At 35.6% G+C, this 19,050-nt stretch overlaps 1 protein-coding gene across 4 annotated transcripts in view; it reads right to left on the bottom strand.

Annotated features, from left to right (window-relative positions):
• The window catches only part of ARAP2 (ArfGAP with RhoGAP domain, ankyrin repeat and PH domain 2), a 129,967-nt gene that overhangs the window by 34,392 nt on the left and 76,525 nt on the right, over window positions 1-19,050 (bottom strand). For all 4 annotated transcript variants that reach the window (XR_008732657.1, XM_055712889.1, XM_055712883.1 and 1 more), the window contains exons 20-24: window positions 12,939-13,102; window positions 10,698-10,910; window positions 8,342-8,447; window positions 6,341-6,488; window positions 5,425-5,493 (exon numbers count right to left, since the gene is read on the bottom strand). Coding sequence is in view for 3 of the 4 variants with exons in the window: in XM_055712889.1 (XP_055568864.1) it covers window positions 5,425-5,493; window positions 6,341-6,488; window positions 8,342-8,447; window positions 10,698-10,910; window positions 12,939-13,102 (700 nt within the window). In the remaining variant the exon portion in view is untranslated. The remainder of the gene's footprint in view (window positions 1-5,424; window positions 5,494-6,340; window positions 6,489-8,341; window positions 8,448-10,697; window positions 10,911-12,938; window positions 13,103-19,050) is intronic.

Below are 19,050 nucleotides of genomic sequence, written 5' to 3'. Positions count from 1 at the left end.
CTGTGAACACTTTGCATCACCAGCCTGGTGATAATAGTACTATAGCAACCTATATACTCAAATGTATTAAACACCCACATCACTGATTTTCCCACAAAAAATGTGCACATGTTTTGATGCAATAATGTCACACTATCAGATGTTAAATGGAAAGGATTCTTACACACAATTCTTAATTGTAGCTGCTTGAGGCCAAAGCTGCCAGTTACCTATGCTGTTACATCACTCGGTCCGCACCATGTCATCACTTTTAATAGTCATGGAAGCACATCCAAAACTGTTCTCAAAGAGCTACCTCTCCTGCATGAGCCTGAAGTCCAGTCTCCATGCTACATGGTCTGCATATGCACGTCTCCCATGTGCATGGTCTAGCAAGGCGCTTACAGGCTGAATGATGGTAGCTACTGAGAGAGGGAGCAGCTGAAAAATAATCTGTTTCAGCATACCCTTTTCCTTCACTGAAATAATGAAAGATATGAAGTTAAAGCTACACCATTCCAACTAACCACTGTTTCTGTTTTGAAAATGTTTATCCCATTTCTGGTCTGTTCAGCAAATACAGCTCGTAACAATTGGCTGAGGTCTGGCTATTCTTTACATAGTGTTAATGAGTGCATCACATGCTAGACTGGACTTAACAGCAGTGGTTTAAATGTCATTTATATGGATAACCCTGGTAAAATATAAAGTGTAGGCATCTATACAATCCAGTCTTCGAAATTATGAGTAATATGCACTTCAGACTCATGACAGAAGTCATAAATGTAAAATATAACAAAGAGGAAGGTTGATCTTTTACAAAAGCACTTCATGTTAGTTCAGGTCTGGCTCTAATGTTTTCCCCCAGCAAAACCTTTTGGCAACATCATGCACAGTTAGGGAAATGTTGAATTCTTCCAGAGAGAAAATTACATATAAAATTTCAAAACATCCTTGCAACCACCTAGAAAAAACTTTTTTAATCAGTGGGCTTCAGGCAGTAAATACTTAGAAATAACAGCAAGTGTACCATCTTTGATCAGAATTACTCCCTGCTGCATTAAAGTGGTTCCAGGCATTAGACATCCATGCATTTTACATGTTATGTGCACACGGAGTTTAGGAAGAATTTATCTTCAAACTGAAACACTAGTTACATTAATCATGTCTGCTACAGAAAAATTGGCAACTGGCAAAAAATGTTCCACAGCTTAATTCAGAGGGGAAAAATGCTCATAGTCACAATCAAATTGCCACAAATGACAGTCAGGCTCTTGAGGAATCAGTTCCTCAATTGTTATATTCAAGGGGTAATAGGCTGACAACAGAGAGAATACAGTCCATCCCTATTCCTTAAAAGCAGTTCAAACTTCAATTTATCAATCATTAAAAAGTAGAAGTTTTGATTCCATGTCCATTGCTTGTTTAGAAAGCTAAAACGAAAAAAGCTGTTATCTCTGGAGCAAGTGCTCCCAGACAAAGATCTCCTGAGTTATTATTTTCTATCTTGACTTCTCGTGGCTCCTTTTCCAGGAAGTGCTGTACAGACTGAATATACCAATGATTTGATAAGATCCAAAAATATTTTATAACTCAAATGCAGCATTTCATGATGTTTTCAGATACAGTATTGACAGAGATTAATTAATAAAATCCAGCAGCTCAGTTAACATTTTCCTTGTAACAGGTTGTGCGTACATGCACTGAGTATTAAGAATTAATGTTTTCCAAGTAGGAATCTGGAATCACTTCAGATACAATTTTAAAATGCCCCAATGACCAAGTTTGTTCTAAGACTTTTACACTGCTTATTTTCTTTACAGGGAGAAGAAAATCAACCACAGCTTTAAGTTGAGATCATCGTCCTCTTTGGTAAACAGGGAATCTGTATCATTCTGTATACTATTTTCCTTTTTATGCCATTCAAGTCTATATTAAAGAACAAAGCCATACACCAAAGTACACAATTTATAGTGCAAATCCATTTTGCCCACACAATACAAATAATATACAGCAAAATATCTGAATAGGTCTTAATAGTAATATATTTCTAGGACAGAGTGGAAAAGGTGGTAATTTACTACAATATTTTTTCATTAATAATAATTCTTTCTGTCTCCTTTTCATATTGAAATTTTCTAGTACACAGTTATTTCTGATACATTTTTCCTTTGTTTATATAACAGGTCATATGGAAATCCGAAATGCTTGGGCACATTAGTCTCTTTTTGCATTGCTGAAGATCTTAACAGATTTTTCTGTGTTTAATCTCACAACAGCAATCCTCAAAACAATCACCTACATACATGGGTACCCAACAAATTACCCTTTTCTATAAAAACATTCCTGGTTCCTAAAGTTTCTTTTTTACTTAGGACTGGTACCACCTCGGTAAAGCCGAGCACCTCAACCCATCTAATCATTAAACTCATTCAGGATACACTCTGAATGAGCCCACTGTTAAATCCAGTGATTTGAATTCTCATTTCCAAGACAGTGCCATCCAAGACAGATAGGCTTTAAATTATTCCACGTGATTGCAAAGTTGTGGAAGGAATGTGAAGGGGTAGAATCAGATACAAAGGAAATAATAGACTCCACTGCAGCTAATAAAGCTGTACCACACTAAAACCACAGATATTTCAGCCTGACTTCAGTGCTTGGGGAAGGTTATAGAACAGGTTGTTCAGAGCACCATCAAGCAGCATGTGCAGGACAACTGGGGCATCAGGCCCAGCCAGCATGGGTTTATGAAAGGCAGATCCTGCTTGACAAACGTGATGTCCACAACAAAATGACCTGCCCAGTGGATGAGGGAAAGGCTGTGGATGTTGTCTACCCTGGACTTTATTAAAGCCTTTGACACCATCTCCCACAGCATTCTCCTGGAGACACTGGCTGCTCATGGCTTGGACGGGTGTATTCTATACTGGGTTAAAAGCTGGCTGGCTGGCCAAGGCCAATTGTATGAGATTCAACAAGAAGTGTCAGGTCCTGCACTGGGGTCAAAACAGTCATACAGGCCTGGGGAAGAGTGGCTGAAAAGCTGCCTGGAGGAAAAGGACCTGGGGGTGCTGGCTGACAGCTGGCTGAATATCAGCCAGCAGTGTGTCCAGGTGGCCAAGAAGGTCAATAGCATCCTGGTTTGTACCTGAAATAGTGTGGCCAGCAGGACTACGGCAGTGATTGTCCCCCTGTACTCTGCACTGGTAGGCTGCACCTCAAATACTGTGTTCGGTTTTGAGCCCCTCACTGCAAGAGGGATGTAAAGGTGTTGCAGCATGTCCAGAGAAGGGCAACAAATCTGACGAAGGATCTAGAGAACAAGTCTTATGATGAGCCACTGAGGCAGATGGGGTTGTTTAGTCTGGAGGAGGCTCAGGGGGGACTTTATTGCTCTCTACAGCTCCCTGAAAGGAGGCTGTAGGCAGGTGGGGGTAGGCGTCTTCTCCCAGGTAGCAAGTGACAGGACAAGAGGAAATGGCCTCAAGTTACAAAAGGTACGGTTTAAATTCGATTTTAGGAAAAATGTTTTCACTGAAAAGGTGGTCAAGCAATAGAACAGGCTGCCCAAGGAACAGCTATAACTCCACCTCCCAAAAACATGGAGAGTCCAAGGGAAACAAAAGAAAGTTTCTCTCTTTCTTCAACAGGCATCCTTCTAAGTTAGATACACCTGATAAGGGTGATCTCATAGTGGTATCTGGGGTGGAAAAATACAGAAAACCACCACTTTATTTGGGTCTTCTCTATATTTTTCTTCAGTTTTAGACAAACCCACTTGGCCAGCAGTTGCTACTATATTATTCAATACATCAACAGCCTTTCAGTTTCCTTTCTACTTTTTTCTCCCTATCTAATCAGAATGTCTCCACTATCTCTTTCTCTACTCATGAAACTCCACTCATATCTCCCTAATTTTTCCAGAAGGTATTACAAACATTTAATCATTACAGCTTCCCAGAGTTGCTTGGAAATTGTTAATAGTGTAACAGCTGTACCAAGTATTTTTTTGGTTCTAAACCCACAGAAAATATTTTAAAGTCTCTCCATTTTCAGGATCTTAGGCTTCATAATTTTATTCTCTAATCTCAATAAGGTCCTTTTCATGAACCCCAGAATTAATAAATTCCATTAAAGATACTTCAGCTTCTGCCTTGAAGAATGCTCTTAGAGATATCAAATTTGGGGTGTTTTTCTTGCCATTACCAAGGCAGATGTTTGCATTCTGCAAGACAGACAGTAGAAATCAACTTTAAAAAGTTTCCCAGTAACTTGGTCACTCCCCACTGGGCACCAAAAGGAGGAAATCTACATTCTACCTTCTATATGCACATTCACAGTAGGTCATTATGGTCAGAAAGCTACATGCCACTCTGGCCCAGACAATAAAGGAATATGAGATTCCTTTAAAATAAGACTCCAGATAGCAATTAACAGAGCATGCAATTTCAGCATGTATTTGCAAAAGCCTATCTTCTTAATGATGGCTTATAAGGTACCACAAAGCTGTTGCTAGAAGGGGAAAGGCATCCAACAGACAAAGCATTACAGATTTTTTTTACTACCTTTCTATTAGTTTCTAAAGCTCTGTAAACTTCAAAATCACTGGAAGCTTCTCCTCCACTGCTCTAGATTTCTGAAAAAGCTTTTAAGCTCCCTACATTTCATTTTAGTTCTTCTAATTAAACCACCTTTGTAGTATGAAATTTAGCAATTTTTGCTTTAATTAGGAACGTACACAGATTCCATTCAGACAGTAAAACATGCTATCACTTTGCTGTTTCATACCACTCTGAAGTTATTCAAAAGTTATTACAGGTAAAACTGTAACTCAAGATGATAAATGGCCTAAGATATTCAATTTTCTCATAGTGTAACACAAAGTTCAGTTTGACTGTTAGTATGTGTCTGAAGCTTTTCCAAATAATATTTGTGCTTTCCAGTTCTAGAGATGGTCACAGAACAGGATGTGGCCAAAGATTCAGATGCTTTAAACTCAAAGGGATGGTGAAACTCTAATGAAGAAGAGACCATGTATACCCAAAGCTCATGAAATAGAAGTATTAATATACACTTGAATGTATTTAATATGCATGTTTAAAATTTAAAAAAGATAGATCATCACTTTCACATTTGCAAATGTTGACCATTTCCTTCTAGTACAATTTATGAAGCATAGTAAAAGTATGTAACAACATGTAAGTTATCCCGTTACTCAGGCCAGAACATAATTCTACAGCATGCTTTACACAGAACTGTTTTGCTTTATTAGTTTATGCCTCCTCTTTTATTTAATTTCATTTTCCTCAGTTCTGCAGTTAACGACACTGATCACTATACAAACTTAGAAATTTACATTTAGAAATCTAGGTATAAACACCTATGAACAAAAAAATAGTCTTGTTAAAATTGTTTGCATAGTAGTTGATACTTGCCACTTACTTGAGTGTCTTTCCACCTAGTAATAAAGCTATTCTCTATATCCATTTGTTTGACCTGGTCTTCATTTATCTGTTTAAAATAGATAATTTTTGATCAATTAATAAGGGAGCAAGTATAAAAATTACAACATAAAATAGCAAAGACTAATTTGATGTAATAAACTAATATAAATACAAATATAAATATTGAGGAATGTTTACATCTAACAGTAGTAAATCATAAATAATAATGTAGCAGTAATACCTTGTTACAATTAACAATACTGTTAATCACATTATTATAGAAGCAGCTATGCAAAATGTCCTATCAGTCAGAAACAACACTTCATTGAAGGGACTCATTACTATAAACTTTACCAAATACATAATAGAAGAGAGACGACTCCATGAAAAATTGCCAAACAATGTTATAGTGGCACAGTAAACTCTAAACCAAAATGGCTAATACAAATTGTTGCTAGTAGTATCTTTTCTATCCAGTTGGAATTAATGTTGTTTCTAGGCCTAAGGAACCCTTCTAGTCTTTACCATAACCACAGGTCAGAGACTGAGAACACAGAATTCTTCCATGCTTCAGTTCTGATCAGGCCCACAAAATTTGAATAGAGTATTGTTTTTAATAGTCATATTCTTAAAATTTTCTTTAAATTGGTACGCTGGTGTCAGCAAGAAGAATGAGCACCATTTTGGAAAACAGTAGCTCACAGCAAGCCTATAAATAGTCTTTCCTACACAGGCTAAACTAGCTGGGAAATAAAACTTAAAGCAGACAAAGAACAGTGTCAACTGAATGTTCAAAAGCCCTGCAAATCCTCAGATAGCGTAACTAATAGCAAGATCATCTTTAACAAGACTTTGATGTTTTAGCATTTCTAACAGCTCAGCAATTAGGACACTTTTCTATAAAAGATACCTACATCAAAAAGTTGCACATAATTTTTAATTAGATCTTCAATTACATTGACTTCTTCGCTAGTTTGGCCTTTTGTTTGAAATAAGCATGAGGAAAACACCATGGCGAGATTGTGAGGGTTCATATGGTTGATTTCAGAACACTTTTGCACCCTGTTGAAGGAAAAAATAAACCTATTTAGAGTGTTTCATTGTTCCTTTAATTGTCTGAGGCTCCTTTTAAGAATACAGAGTGCATTTCAAAAGAATAACTACATTAAATGCAATGAAAAAAACCTAGTATTATTTATTCTTTTTTATACTTCTTTATATTCTTTACCTCACAACTCCTTACAAAAATGAAATCTTGTACTTTCTATCTGTATCTCAAGCGATACCAGAATTATAATAGAATAAAAATAGCATAGAATAGAATAGTTCAGTTGGAAGGGACCTACAACAATCATCTAGTCTGCCTGCCTAATCACTTAAGGTCTGACCAAAAATTAAAGCATGTTATTAAGGACACTGTCCAAATGCCTCTTAAACATTGCCAGGCCTGGGGCACTGACCACCCATCTAGGAAGCCTGTTCCAGTGTTTGGCCACCCTCTCGGTGAAGAAATGTTTCCTAATATCAAATCTGAATCTCCCTGGATGCAGCTTTGAACCATTCCCATGCATCCTATCATTAGATACCAGGGAGAAGAGATCAGCACCTTGCTCTCCATTTCCCCTCCTTGGGAAGCTGTAGAGAGCAATGAGGTTGCCCCTCAGCCTCCTTTGCTCCAAACTAGACAAGCCCAAAGTCCTCAGCTGCTCCTCACAGGATGCTCCTTCCAGCCCTTTCACCCGCTTTGTTGCCCTCCTCTGGATGCATTCAAGGACCTGAACATCCTTAAACTGTGGGGCCCAGAACTGCACATAGCACTCAAGATGATGCTGCACCAACATTAAATATTTGCTATATTATGTTATGTAAGTATATCCTACAAACTTATGATCTAACATCAAACACAATGTGGAAAGGAATGAGATCCTTCTTAGTTTCTATACCTATAGTAAAGTTTTCATATCAGTTCTGTTGTTTACATAATGTGTCCTCTTTTAGACACAGATCTTTTAAAGTATCACAGAATTTTCACTGTTATAAACATAAATTCAAACTACTTTCAGAACAGATATAACATCATACTACTACGTCTAATCTGGATATGTTTGGAGACATAATTAAACATGACACTTACTACAATATTTATCCCAATAATGGCACCAATCAATTTAATAAACATCTAAATAGTTTTTAAAAGAACATCTGCTATGTACATGGTTATGTATTGTGAGGTTCGAACACAATATCCTGCAAAGAAACGATTCTACACATGCTCTACCTACTACAATTTACCAGGAATATAATTTGACTTCTTCAATAGATAATATAACATAGACCATTACTGTTTAACCATGACACTGCAGAATCATCCAAGTCACACATTTTCTCACATTTGCTGCTGCTTATTTGATCAAGGAATAAGACACGACCTTTGCTGCTTAAACAAGTTTATATTTTGGATATTCTCTACCACTATCTCAGTTGCAAAATGAAGCATTGATGAAAAACAGGGTAGCTAATTGTCAAAGTTATTATGTACAATACAGATTGTGAAGAAGGACATTTTCCCTGAAAAATCTTGTAATTTCAAGAATGATTTGAAACAATCCTCTGGAAGACTAGCAGACTGGGGTAAAACGAGTTTGTCTAAAGAAACTACATCAAAAATCACCCTACACTGGCAGCCCTCTCTTGCTGTAAAGCTGCTCCATGCCATTGATATTTACAGATAGCTACTACTAAAAACACAACAAAAGAAAAACCACATTATAAATTATAGGGAATCAAATATAATTAATCAGCACAACTAGGTAAGCTTTTGATGCTTACTAGTTAATGTAACAAGCTACATGGTAGAGTTATGCTGAGAACACATTACAAGAATTCCTCTGCTACAGTGCATCATTTGTATTGACCTGTAAAGATGTTCAATTAAAGCAGCCAAAGTTGCCCTACTGACTGGTGGAAGTGTCCGAATAAAAGTTCCATACTTCTTCACACGTTCCTTTTCATTTTGTGTATCTGCCAGAAAATAATCATAACTGAGCATTAATTAAAATGCACACAAAAAACCAATAGCAATTCTCATTAACTATATTGGCAGCTCTAGTCATTTACAACTGCAATTTGCCCAGTCAATCTCCTCTTCATAAAAGCAATACTAACGATATACTATTAACAAAGTCTATACCAGTTTAGTGAAACAGCATCAGCAATAAAGAGGGCTAGTTCTATATTCAAGCACTATTTGCTACAGTTTAAGACTAAATCTCAGGATAGCAATTCCATTTCCTCTCAGAGGATATTTAATCTGTAGTTTGTGCATGTATATGTGTGAATGCATCTGTGTGTGCACAAGTACAAATGTACTTCTAAGAAACGTTCCCAGAGATAAGAAAGGAAAAGATCTTTTCATCTCTTTAACTTTTATTGGAAAAAAGTGTTGCAAGGCCCTAAGTAGTTTAAAGATCCAAATGCGTAAGACTGGTAAGAGGAGAGGAAACAGGAAGGGGTGGTAAGTGCTACAAAGTTACATAGCACAGCAGTGGCAAAGCCCATGATAGCAATTCCAGTCTTGGGAATTACAGTATCTGAAACACAGCCACAGCTCTCGACCTTCAAGTTCACTCTGCCTCCCCATGCTGCATAGACACTACAGAGCACAATCCTGCTCAGGGCATGAGCAAAGTTAATGTAACTTTTCTGTCTTTACTTATTCAGCTTTTTCTTCTTAATCCCTTGCTTCTCTCAATTTTCTGAAAAGAAAAAGCAAAAGAACTCTCATCTATTCCAGCTGGTTGCTAGCACTCTCCACTAACTACTGCACTATGTTTTGATTACTTCAGTAATTGGAAGAAGAAAAATCAACACACAACAAGAAACCCAGTTTAAACATCTTATACTCTTATCTTCTTCAGTGTTTTAGTCTTCCCACAAGTACTTCTACTGTCACTTAACTATAACAAGACATGATTCTCTGCTGTAAAGCTGAAGCAGAATTTTAGCCCCATGTACAAATCAGCAAGTTAAATCTCTCTTAACACCTTAACAGCAAGAGTTAACTCTCTTTCACAAAAGAGCTAACAAATTTAAACTGCTACAGATACAACTTTTTCTGATTTCTGATAACATGAGAGGAATCTTGTGTTAAGTGAATAAATTCTTAATATTCTTTCTGCTGGTTTGTTGAAATTGAGGTTAAAGGTCAAAAATGTGTAATATTCATACCTGAGTTTCTCAGACTTCCAGTTGTTTATATTAAAACAATCTCCACAAATTTGAACTTAGGCAAAAGCAGAAAGGAATATGCTTTTAATAACTTATTTAAAGACTAAGCTTGCCACAAAGTAAATATGCATGATTTCAATGCATGAATACAGAAATTAATGTTCTATCTTAGCTTTTCCTATGCATCTTTAATTGCTATGCATCATCTGCAATTTATAGCACGGTTTATGAGGGAGTGTTTTTTGCAGACTGTAAATACTGCAAAATAGAAACAAATTGAAATATAGCTGTTTTGTAAGAACACTATAAAAAACACTAAAAAAAATGAATTACTAATTAACATATTAGTGATTTCATGGATCTGTTTTCAATCATACAGAGACATGCATCTTCATGTTTTAAAGACATCACAGGTTACAGTTTGGGATGAAATTATTTAAATTTTCTTTCAAAATAAATTAATATTTCTAAGGAAACAAAAAACAAGTAACAGCTGTTAACAAGTTTCAGTTGTTAATACACATAACTTTGTGTGGATGTACATAAAAGATATTTTAAGAATTTAAGCAGCAAGACTGCCATTTAATTATCATGTGGATGATAGCATCAACATTTTACCACTTTTGAGCTAAACTTCTACATATGGTCAAAAGACAGAGTACACTATCTTTTTCCTACTCTAACATATGTCTATTTCTTGAATCCTACCACCAATGCTTCCATAAAATATTAATCATCACTTATTACCTTGGCTGATCCAACTACGACACAGTGCAACATTGGTCTACTATTTACTCACATTGTTAAGGAAATATCACTAGTTGTTATTATTATTATGGTTCACTTAAAGGTGATAAAATAATCTCTGATTAACATAAGCTATTGCAGCCAAACTAAACATATTTATTTTCCTCACTACAATTGTTTTGCCAATTATCAAATAACATAGGTGAATATCGGGCAAGCAATTAACAATCCCTTCAAATCTGATACTGAAAATGTACATACAACCTTTCTTGTATCAAGTGTTTTTTAATACATTACCTAATGCAGAGATCCAGAATGGATAAAGTTCTTTTGTGAGAAGCGCATCATCTATTTGAGAAAGAAAACTTTTCAACACATCAGTTACATCTTCAAGCTGATGTTTTCCTGCTCTTAGTTTAACGCTCCTTGCATCTTTTTTGAAACTTTCCAGCAGTTCAGCCACTTTGGAAGAATCCCCATTCTTCAGGTAGATCTGCTTGCTACCTAAACCTGTTACAGCAATACAGGACGGAAAAAAAATAAATAAATGTCAAATTGAGAATTCAAAAATTCTAGATGTTATTATATGGAAAGCATATCTGGCTGTCAAACACACTGTATTTCCTACTAAAATCTCTCTGACCTTTTGCACACACTCACTTTGTTAGTAAAAACACTGCCAAGTCTGCTTACACCCAGCCATATCTCTTTGCAAAAATGCACATCATAGTCTTAAGCAAGCCTGGGATCACAATTTCAGGAATACTTTACAGGCAATTCAAGTGCCCAGATCTCTTCAGGACTTCCTAAAACAAAAGTTTCAAAAGATACAGTCAAGGAAAGAAGCTTTTTATGAACGGTATTTTATTACACATGAAACACTGCTGCTTTCATAAGCAAACCTCCTGCTATTTTATTACCCTACTGATCAACTCAACTTAGGACTCGGTAAAGTATTATATTTATACAATCTGAAACACTTCATTCTCAAAAGCCTCAGGATTAGTAGAAATTAGTCTTTTTTGTGGTTTTTCTCATGTTCAGGAAGACATCAGACAGCCAGTATTCATGCATTTAGCAATTAAAACCATTAAAGTGCAAAGCCAACTTAAAAGATTCACAGTCTAAACCACAGTCAAAACTACCTTCAATTACTGCACAAGTAGCCAAAAATATATATTTTTTTTTTTTTAAAGGTGTGGAAGTTTGGCATAGATTTGCAGTCCAGTTGTTTCTCTTGGTAGAGCTGCTTCCTGCATTCCCCACATTTTTTGAAAGAGAATCACAATTTATATAAAACCCTGCTTTTCTTACGTACCTGTCAAATTAAGTACTCTCTCAAAAATGAAAACACATTTTATGTTCTTGCAATTCACCTTTCCTGTAACGCCCACAAGCACTATCATTTGATACTGCCTTTGTGTTTTTACTGTCAGGAACCGCTGTGGGGCCCGAGAGTGTCTGCCATCTATGGACCACAACTAGAGACAAACTTTATCATGATGACACAAAAATATGTATATTTTTTTCTTCAGCTTCCAAATGAGTATTTTAACTCATTTCTTCAGCTTTAAAATGAGTATTTTAACACCCAGTAGTGCTGATCCTGAAAAAACTACATTTTTCAATAAAGATCTAACTTATTTAAAAGACATTAGGAAATGGAATTTTAATTTAGGACATACACGTATGATTGCTCTGAGTGGCAGACATAACTACCCTGCTTTAACAACATTTCAGCACGTGAAATAGCAACATGAATTATTCTAAGAGTTCACACTAATGATTAGAAAGTAATTTAGGGAAAACTTCTTTCTTCTTGGCTTTAGGCAATAGTTGTAACCCAGACACAGCTATTTACCATAATGTATTGTTTGTCAAAAGTTATTTAAACTTCAAACACTGAAATATAAATTAGGTGGTCTCATACTGACAGAGGTTGCAGACACATTTATCCCAAAGACGGATTTGTACAGGGTTGATATGTATCTAGCATTTCACAAGTAAAAGTGATGAATTTGTAGTAGTTAAAAGGACAGATATCGTCTGCATATGATCTAATGCTATAGAAAGTTATGTTGGCAAAATTTACTTAAACAAATGGTAACTGACTATATGCCCTTAGGCTATGACACTGAAAAAACAGCAGCCTTAAGACTGAACATGGCTCCACAGTTAGCATCAGTTTCCCTGAATATGGGCTGACCAGTCCAGGCCATAGCCTTTCCTCGTTCACATAGCTTATTTTCAGGACTGAGGTGTTCTGCTCCGAGGTACTGGACCCCAAGACTGTGCTACACCAGGAAAACAATTTTTTAAATAGGAAGGTGTCTATAAAGGGCATCTACCAAGTTGTATTTCCCCAAATTGCCAATACTCAGATGTGTGACAGGATACTTCACCATCACATCAAAGAACAAGGCTAACAAGGTTTTACTTTAGGAAATATGTAAACCCATTCAAGTAAGATCAGATGGTGTGGGGGCTTAGGTATTACACAAAAATTATCTTAGGTTTAATAAAATCCACTATACTTACCATACTGTGTAACAAATGCTATACAGCTGTTCACTATAATAGGAACATCATTTTTGCTGAGCTGCTGGTCTTGTAATGCATTACCATCTGTGCCTGCTGCTTTTTCAATTGCACTATACCAGACCATGAAATCCAGCTTTGTATGGCCATGGATGTAGAGCGTTCTGAAAAGTATAAAAATATTTTGAATGCAGGAAAGAAATAGAAAACTGATGTTATTGTACAACAGCAACATAGCAGATGTCTGGAAAAAGTTAGAAATACTTAGACTAAGATATCAAGGCACTTTCCACCACATACAAGCTGTGGTAGTGACCTATTGTTACAGTACTTTTTTTTTTTTTTTTTCCAACTACACTTTAATAGCAGTATCACAATAAATGAAAGAAGATCCACAAACAGGCCTTTTAAAATGTCAATCAGCTGCTTTCATTACTCTTCTTCAGTCTTGCTCCTACACCATGCACTCATAAGTCCAAGTCACAGTTAAGTAGAAAACAGACTCAGAGACAACTTTTAACCACCCACGCACCCTCCCTTCTGTAGAGGAGCTGAGACATACTGAACTTCCCCCCTTCACATGTATTGAAATGATCACCCTCAGGAAATCACAAAGCTAAGAAACATATGAAAAAACTAAGATTTGAGGTAGAATAAGTTAATGCAACACTTTAATTACATGTTTATCTAAAAGCATGGTGCTGTTCTGATTTTATTATTTAAATATGTTACAATAATCCCCTGTTTAACCCCGATAGGTTAGCTTCTAAGAGAAAATTCCAAAATTGAAAGGTTTAATGGTTTATGTCCACCCACATGCATATATGTCATAAACAAATGTTTCAAGTGTTAAAATAGCAAGCAAACTTTTCTACATATACTCTTTGTCTTCCACTAAAGAAACATGAGGGATACGTTTTCTTTAATGACAGTTTATTTGCTTAGTAGGAAAAGTCAAAATGTTCTACTGGACTTCTATGAAAAGACTTTCATCAATTTAAAAGCAAACATTAACTTTGATTATTTTGTTTAGGAAAAAACCCAAAGCATTTTATATCATGATGGAATATTTAATTTCAGTATTTTTTGTTAGCATTTTTAAATTTTGCTTTTATAAACATCTCTGTTGTAGCATTCATATCTCAACAGAAATTGAGTATGCAGTCAATGTATGCACACAGACCCAGGATCTGAAGTATTCTCAGGATCCACCATACAGACTTAGCCATTCAGCAACAGAATAGGAAACACTAAAATATGTCATCTTTCCGAAGACCCTTTTTAAAAAGCCTCTACTTCATGACTTTGAAAGTCATATTAACTACCACACAAGCCTGGCTAATAGAAACAGTCAGCCTCTCTCTTTCATTAAGAGCCACCAATAATTTGCGTGAAGGTCTCAAGTTTTTACAGCAAAATGAGTGTGCCTAATTCAATGCATTCAAATATTTTCTGAAGACTTGTCAGAACAGATATCCTGCATGGCTGGTTCTCAACCAATGACTCCCAAACAGCACATCACCCTGAAATCCTCTGGTATCACTGTAGCTATATATGACAGGAAATGAAACAGTTTGAAATTAGTTGAAAAGAGTCTGACAGCACATGTTAACACTGTTCCGTTAGTACTATTATTCACAGACCAGCAGAGTTTAGGACTATGATTTATAAAAGATTTATGTTGCTTCCCAACACAAGACATGCACCCGTATATGCATATTATTGTGTTTTCATTTTCCTTGCAGAACAGCAAGATTCACATTATGGTATTATGCAAAAGGATAAATAGAAACCTCAACACATTATTTTTTGTTATCTAAAGAATTATGATATGAACAGGAAGCAACATACTGTAAAGTGGAAATATTATTACTTCTAAACAAGGAAAGGGCAACTCTGCTGTATATCAGTGAATCAGTACCAGAGGAGAATAGAGGATATATAGTAGTGAATTGAACTTCAAAGTTAATTTAAACTTATCTGTATTTTTTCACAGAGATATGAAAGTCTAAATCACGTGCCTGTCAATCACCTGACGTGACATATGAATTAAGTAAACTGTGAAAAAGACCATTTTGTATTCTATGGATCTTCCCATCTTCTCCTCAATGTATCACAATAGAAAAAAAAAACGTATCAGAACTACCAAGAGATGATGTTCTCATTATTTTCTAAGATTTGAAAAGCTGTTGAGTTAAATTCAGAGGAAGAGGGTACTTAGTAATTAACAAAGAAAATGGGGTATCTGTTTAGGCAGCAGTCCTATAGCACCAACACAGTGATGAAAGAGAAGTTGCTGGTAAAAAATTCAAATGTGAAAAATCTTGCTGCAATTGCAGAATTTGGATTGTTCAGGGAAGACGACTAATTGTTCTCCAAAAAATTATTAACTTTGCCCAGTCAAGTCTCTAGAGCAGTCATCTAAAAAAAAAGATAAGTCAAAGAAGCACTTTCAGCATTTACTACAATATCATAGAATAAAAGAAGGAAGAAAAGGAAATGAAAGCAGTACCAGACACAGTTCAAAATTCAGCCAGTTTGCTGTGGAAGTGCCTTAGAAAGCTTATCTCAAACCACAGTATTTTTGTCAAAGAGAGAGCGCACACTTAGGATACATTTAAATCACAAAAACATACAACAATGTATGAATAAGAAGTGTAAGCATTCCTTCTAATTTTAACACTTTCAGCCAAACTTAAGAACATTTTTTTGCTACTTGGAAACTGTTGATCTCTGTGAACCTGGAAGGTTGTATCAAAAGGAAAGGGGAAATAGTTACCAGCAGATAAGCAGAACTTTCCTCAAAGCACAGCAGAAATCTTCAACATAACTTCATCAAATAATAGAGACAGTTTTGCAGATCTAGCTTCTCCTTTTCACATCAATGTTATCATCTCTTCCACACAGTTTTCAGAGACAGTAGCAATAACAAATATACGTATTTCTCATTGAACTACTTGCTATTATCAAAATATGAACTTATAATAAATGCAAGGATTTAAGACTAAGCATATAAACACAGGCTGAAGTGTACTGATATCCCATGCACCATAAAACTGAGCAACTGAATGTCAAGAATACTTCTCAGCTTATAGAAGTTACATGCTTGAAACAATTTTTACTGCAATGTTTACAAAGTAGATTTACCTATCATGCCTACTAACAACTACTTTGCACAGACTGAACCAAAATGCATTCCTACAATATCAATTCTGTACCTTCCAGTTCAAAAAACCGATAAAAGAACACACACTTCACAACAAATAATTAGCAATAGTGACTATGTGGTGAATAATGGTGAGGTTTTGCTCTGTTAAAATGACATAGAGTCACACGCAAGAAATTAATAATTTAAGTACTCAAACAAGAAGGCCTGCCAATGTAGATTTCTGCCTTAGTGAATTGATGCAATTGAATTAGCATGAATGACTGCAGCAGTCCAAGAACACCTAGTCTCAACATCAAGGAAGCTACTATTAACTTTTCAGCTTTATTGTGGAATACCATCACATCCTTCTGCACCAGCAGTCAGACAAACTTATGTGAGCACACTTCATCCACAACAGTGCAAAGGCTTATCTTTAACCCATCTTGCAAAACCTACCAGCTTAACCACATCTGTATGCTTTGTTGCACAACACTGCACTGGGAAAGCAGCAATACTAAGTGATTCTGTGGTAAGGGTTGGGGGGAGGAATGGTGAGAAACAGACATTAGCACAACACAGTGCCCTCCAGCAATTTTCAAGTGATTCTGATAATCTACATGTCTGAAAACAGAGGTACTAAAAAGGTATGCATTGCTATGAAATCATATATGAATAATCAAACTGCAACTAAAGCATGGAAATTCCACTAATAATTACAGATATATAACAAAGGTTAGCAATATTTTTTCAAAGTATATTCAGGGTCTCACATCCAGCACATAATATTGGAAGCACAAGTCCTTCCCCTCATATGAGTCTTGCATTTAGATTATTTCTGGATTCTGAATTTTGTGCTCATAACTGCATTTTACAAGAAATCTTACTGCTGTTATCAAAGGGCTAAGAAGAAAGTATTGTAATTAATGAATCACCAGCACAAAGAAATTGTGCAACTATGTAGGGAAGGTTTATTATCTATAATAAGAAAGAGCTAACTACAAAAGAAGTGTAACAGGGGAAAAAAACACCATCTGGATTACATTATGGTCAAAAATATTCACAGACACTTAAGAGGGAGCTTAAATGATTACAGAAAAGAAGAAATATTTTATAATGAATGGTCTGCACAAATGTTCTTCCTTAAAGCATGGCATTAGAAATTTTGTGTTAAATTTTATATATAGAAGATATATTTTAAAATTACTGTATAAAGTTGTTTTCAGTCACCTTTCCTCTCTTCAGTGTACAGATCCCTCTGTTGAACTACACAGGAGTACCTCCTTCACCTATCTGCTATGTAATTTCTGTTTGGATGGCAACAAGAGTATCACCAGTCATTTCAAGAATTTTACAAATATATAGGAGAGATCAATGAGAGAAAAAACCCCAAACTTAATACAGAACAAACAAGAGGACATCTATGTGACAGAGGGAAGCGTCAGACATAGAAATCTAGACGGCTTCTAGCAAGAAGGCAAGAAGCATTTTAACTACAGAAGTGGAACATACAAGGAAGCAAATGACCATCTGATTATGGCATAAGAAAACAGTGTTGTAAGAAGTCAGGATTTCCAGATGGGTTGCAGATAGTTCTAACATGTTGGACATACATTCCAAAAGAGATCAGAGTGCAATAAAATTTCAGTAGGTGCTAAAAAAGGGAGTGTGTTCCTCTCTAATTTACTTTAGCAAAGGTACCCAAAGACAAACATGAAATATCTTTGAGACCTGAAAAAAAAATAATAATCTAGAGTTAGAAAAAGGCTAGGATTATTGTGAAAATGTAGCAAGTAGAGCGAGCTTCAAGAACAACAATCTTCAAAAGAGAAACAGTTTTGTTGCTTTGAAAATGTTTTAGCCTGGTTCAACCTCTCATGATGTGCTATTACTTTGCAATGTATAGTATGATTACCACTTATTTCAGAGCGGTTAGCCTTCTTTGTCAGATAGAGCATAAATTAATAGCAAGGTGCCAAGTAGAAAACTGGGTAGAGGAAGAGGTGGGAAAAAAAGAAGGGGGTGCGTGGGAGTGGATTGTGTTCACATCTAAGACGCTTCAGACAAATCTCACATGCCTTTTGGCAGTATTCTGTCTGAATTCTTGTATTTTATACAAGCTGGAAAGAATCTACATCTTCCAGCCCAAAATCAATTGTAAACTCTTCCTCTGAGTACTTATGGATCAGATGAATGTTATATTTATGTACCCCATGAATTTAACATACATATACATTGAATAAGCACTTTTTAGAAGTCCAGAATTCACAGATTTGTAACATTATAATTATTTGAGCAGTAAGACTTGAAGTTTTTGTCTGTTTGTAACATCTGCTTACAGCAGTCAACAGAAAAAGTGTCAAAGAGAAAGGTATATGATACATGTAATGTATGATTTTCCCTAATTAAACAACTCAATGACCGAGACTTGGAAAAAAGGCTTAAGTATTTATAAGTAACAGGAAGTTAGTTTGAAGTCAGTAACAAAACCAACAGAACAGTATGAGATTCATTAGGAAAATACTCAAGGTATTTTCATAGTTTCTTCTAACAAAATTTAGCAAGCTGTTATATGACACTGGCCACATTTACTTCTTTATGTAAAGAGGAATGTTTGGTTTGGGTTTTTGTTTTGCTTTGGGGTTTCTCCCCCCCAAAAAAAATCTTTTCATAATTCTGGAAAAATCTTACTTGTTTTGTTTCATTCTTACAATACTGTTTTTCTGGATTTTAATGTTTATTCAGCTTTTAAGTGACTAACAAATTAACGTGAAGTTTTCAATAGGTAAGTATATATAGGGTCTCTTCCAAGTGATTAATCTATGCCAATGTTGTCATTAGACACGCACTGCTATAAAATAACAGACAAAATGGGAAAATATAGAACCTATCATATATAATTTTGTTGATGCTGATGACATCAAATTCATTTATCTCAGGTCTGGAGGAGCAAAAGGAGGATTTCTA

Source organism: Falco cherrug, chromosome 1 (assembly GCF_023634085.1).
Source record: "Falco cherrug isolate bFalChe1 chromosome 1, bFalChe1.pri, whole genome shotgun sequence".
Taxonomy (NCBI): domain Eukaryota; kingdom Metazoa; phylum Chordata; class Aves; order Falconiformes; family Falconidae; genus Falco; species Falco cherrug.
This window is presented reverse-complemented; position numbering and strand designations above follow the sequence as displayed.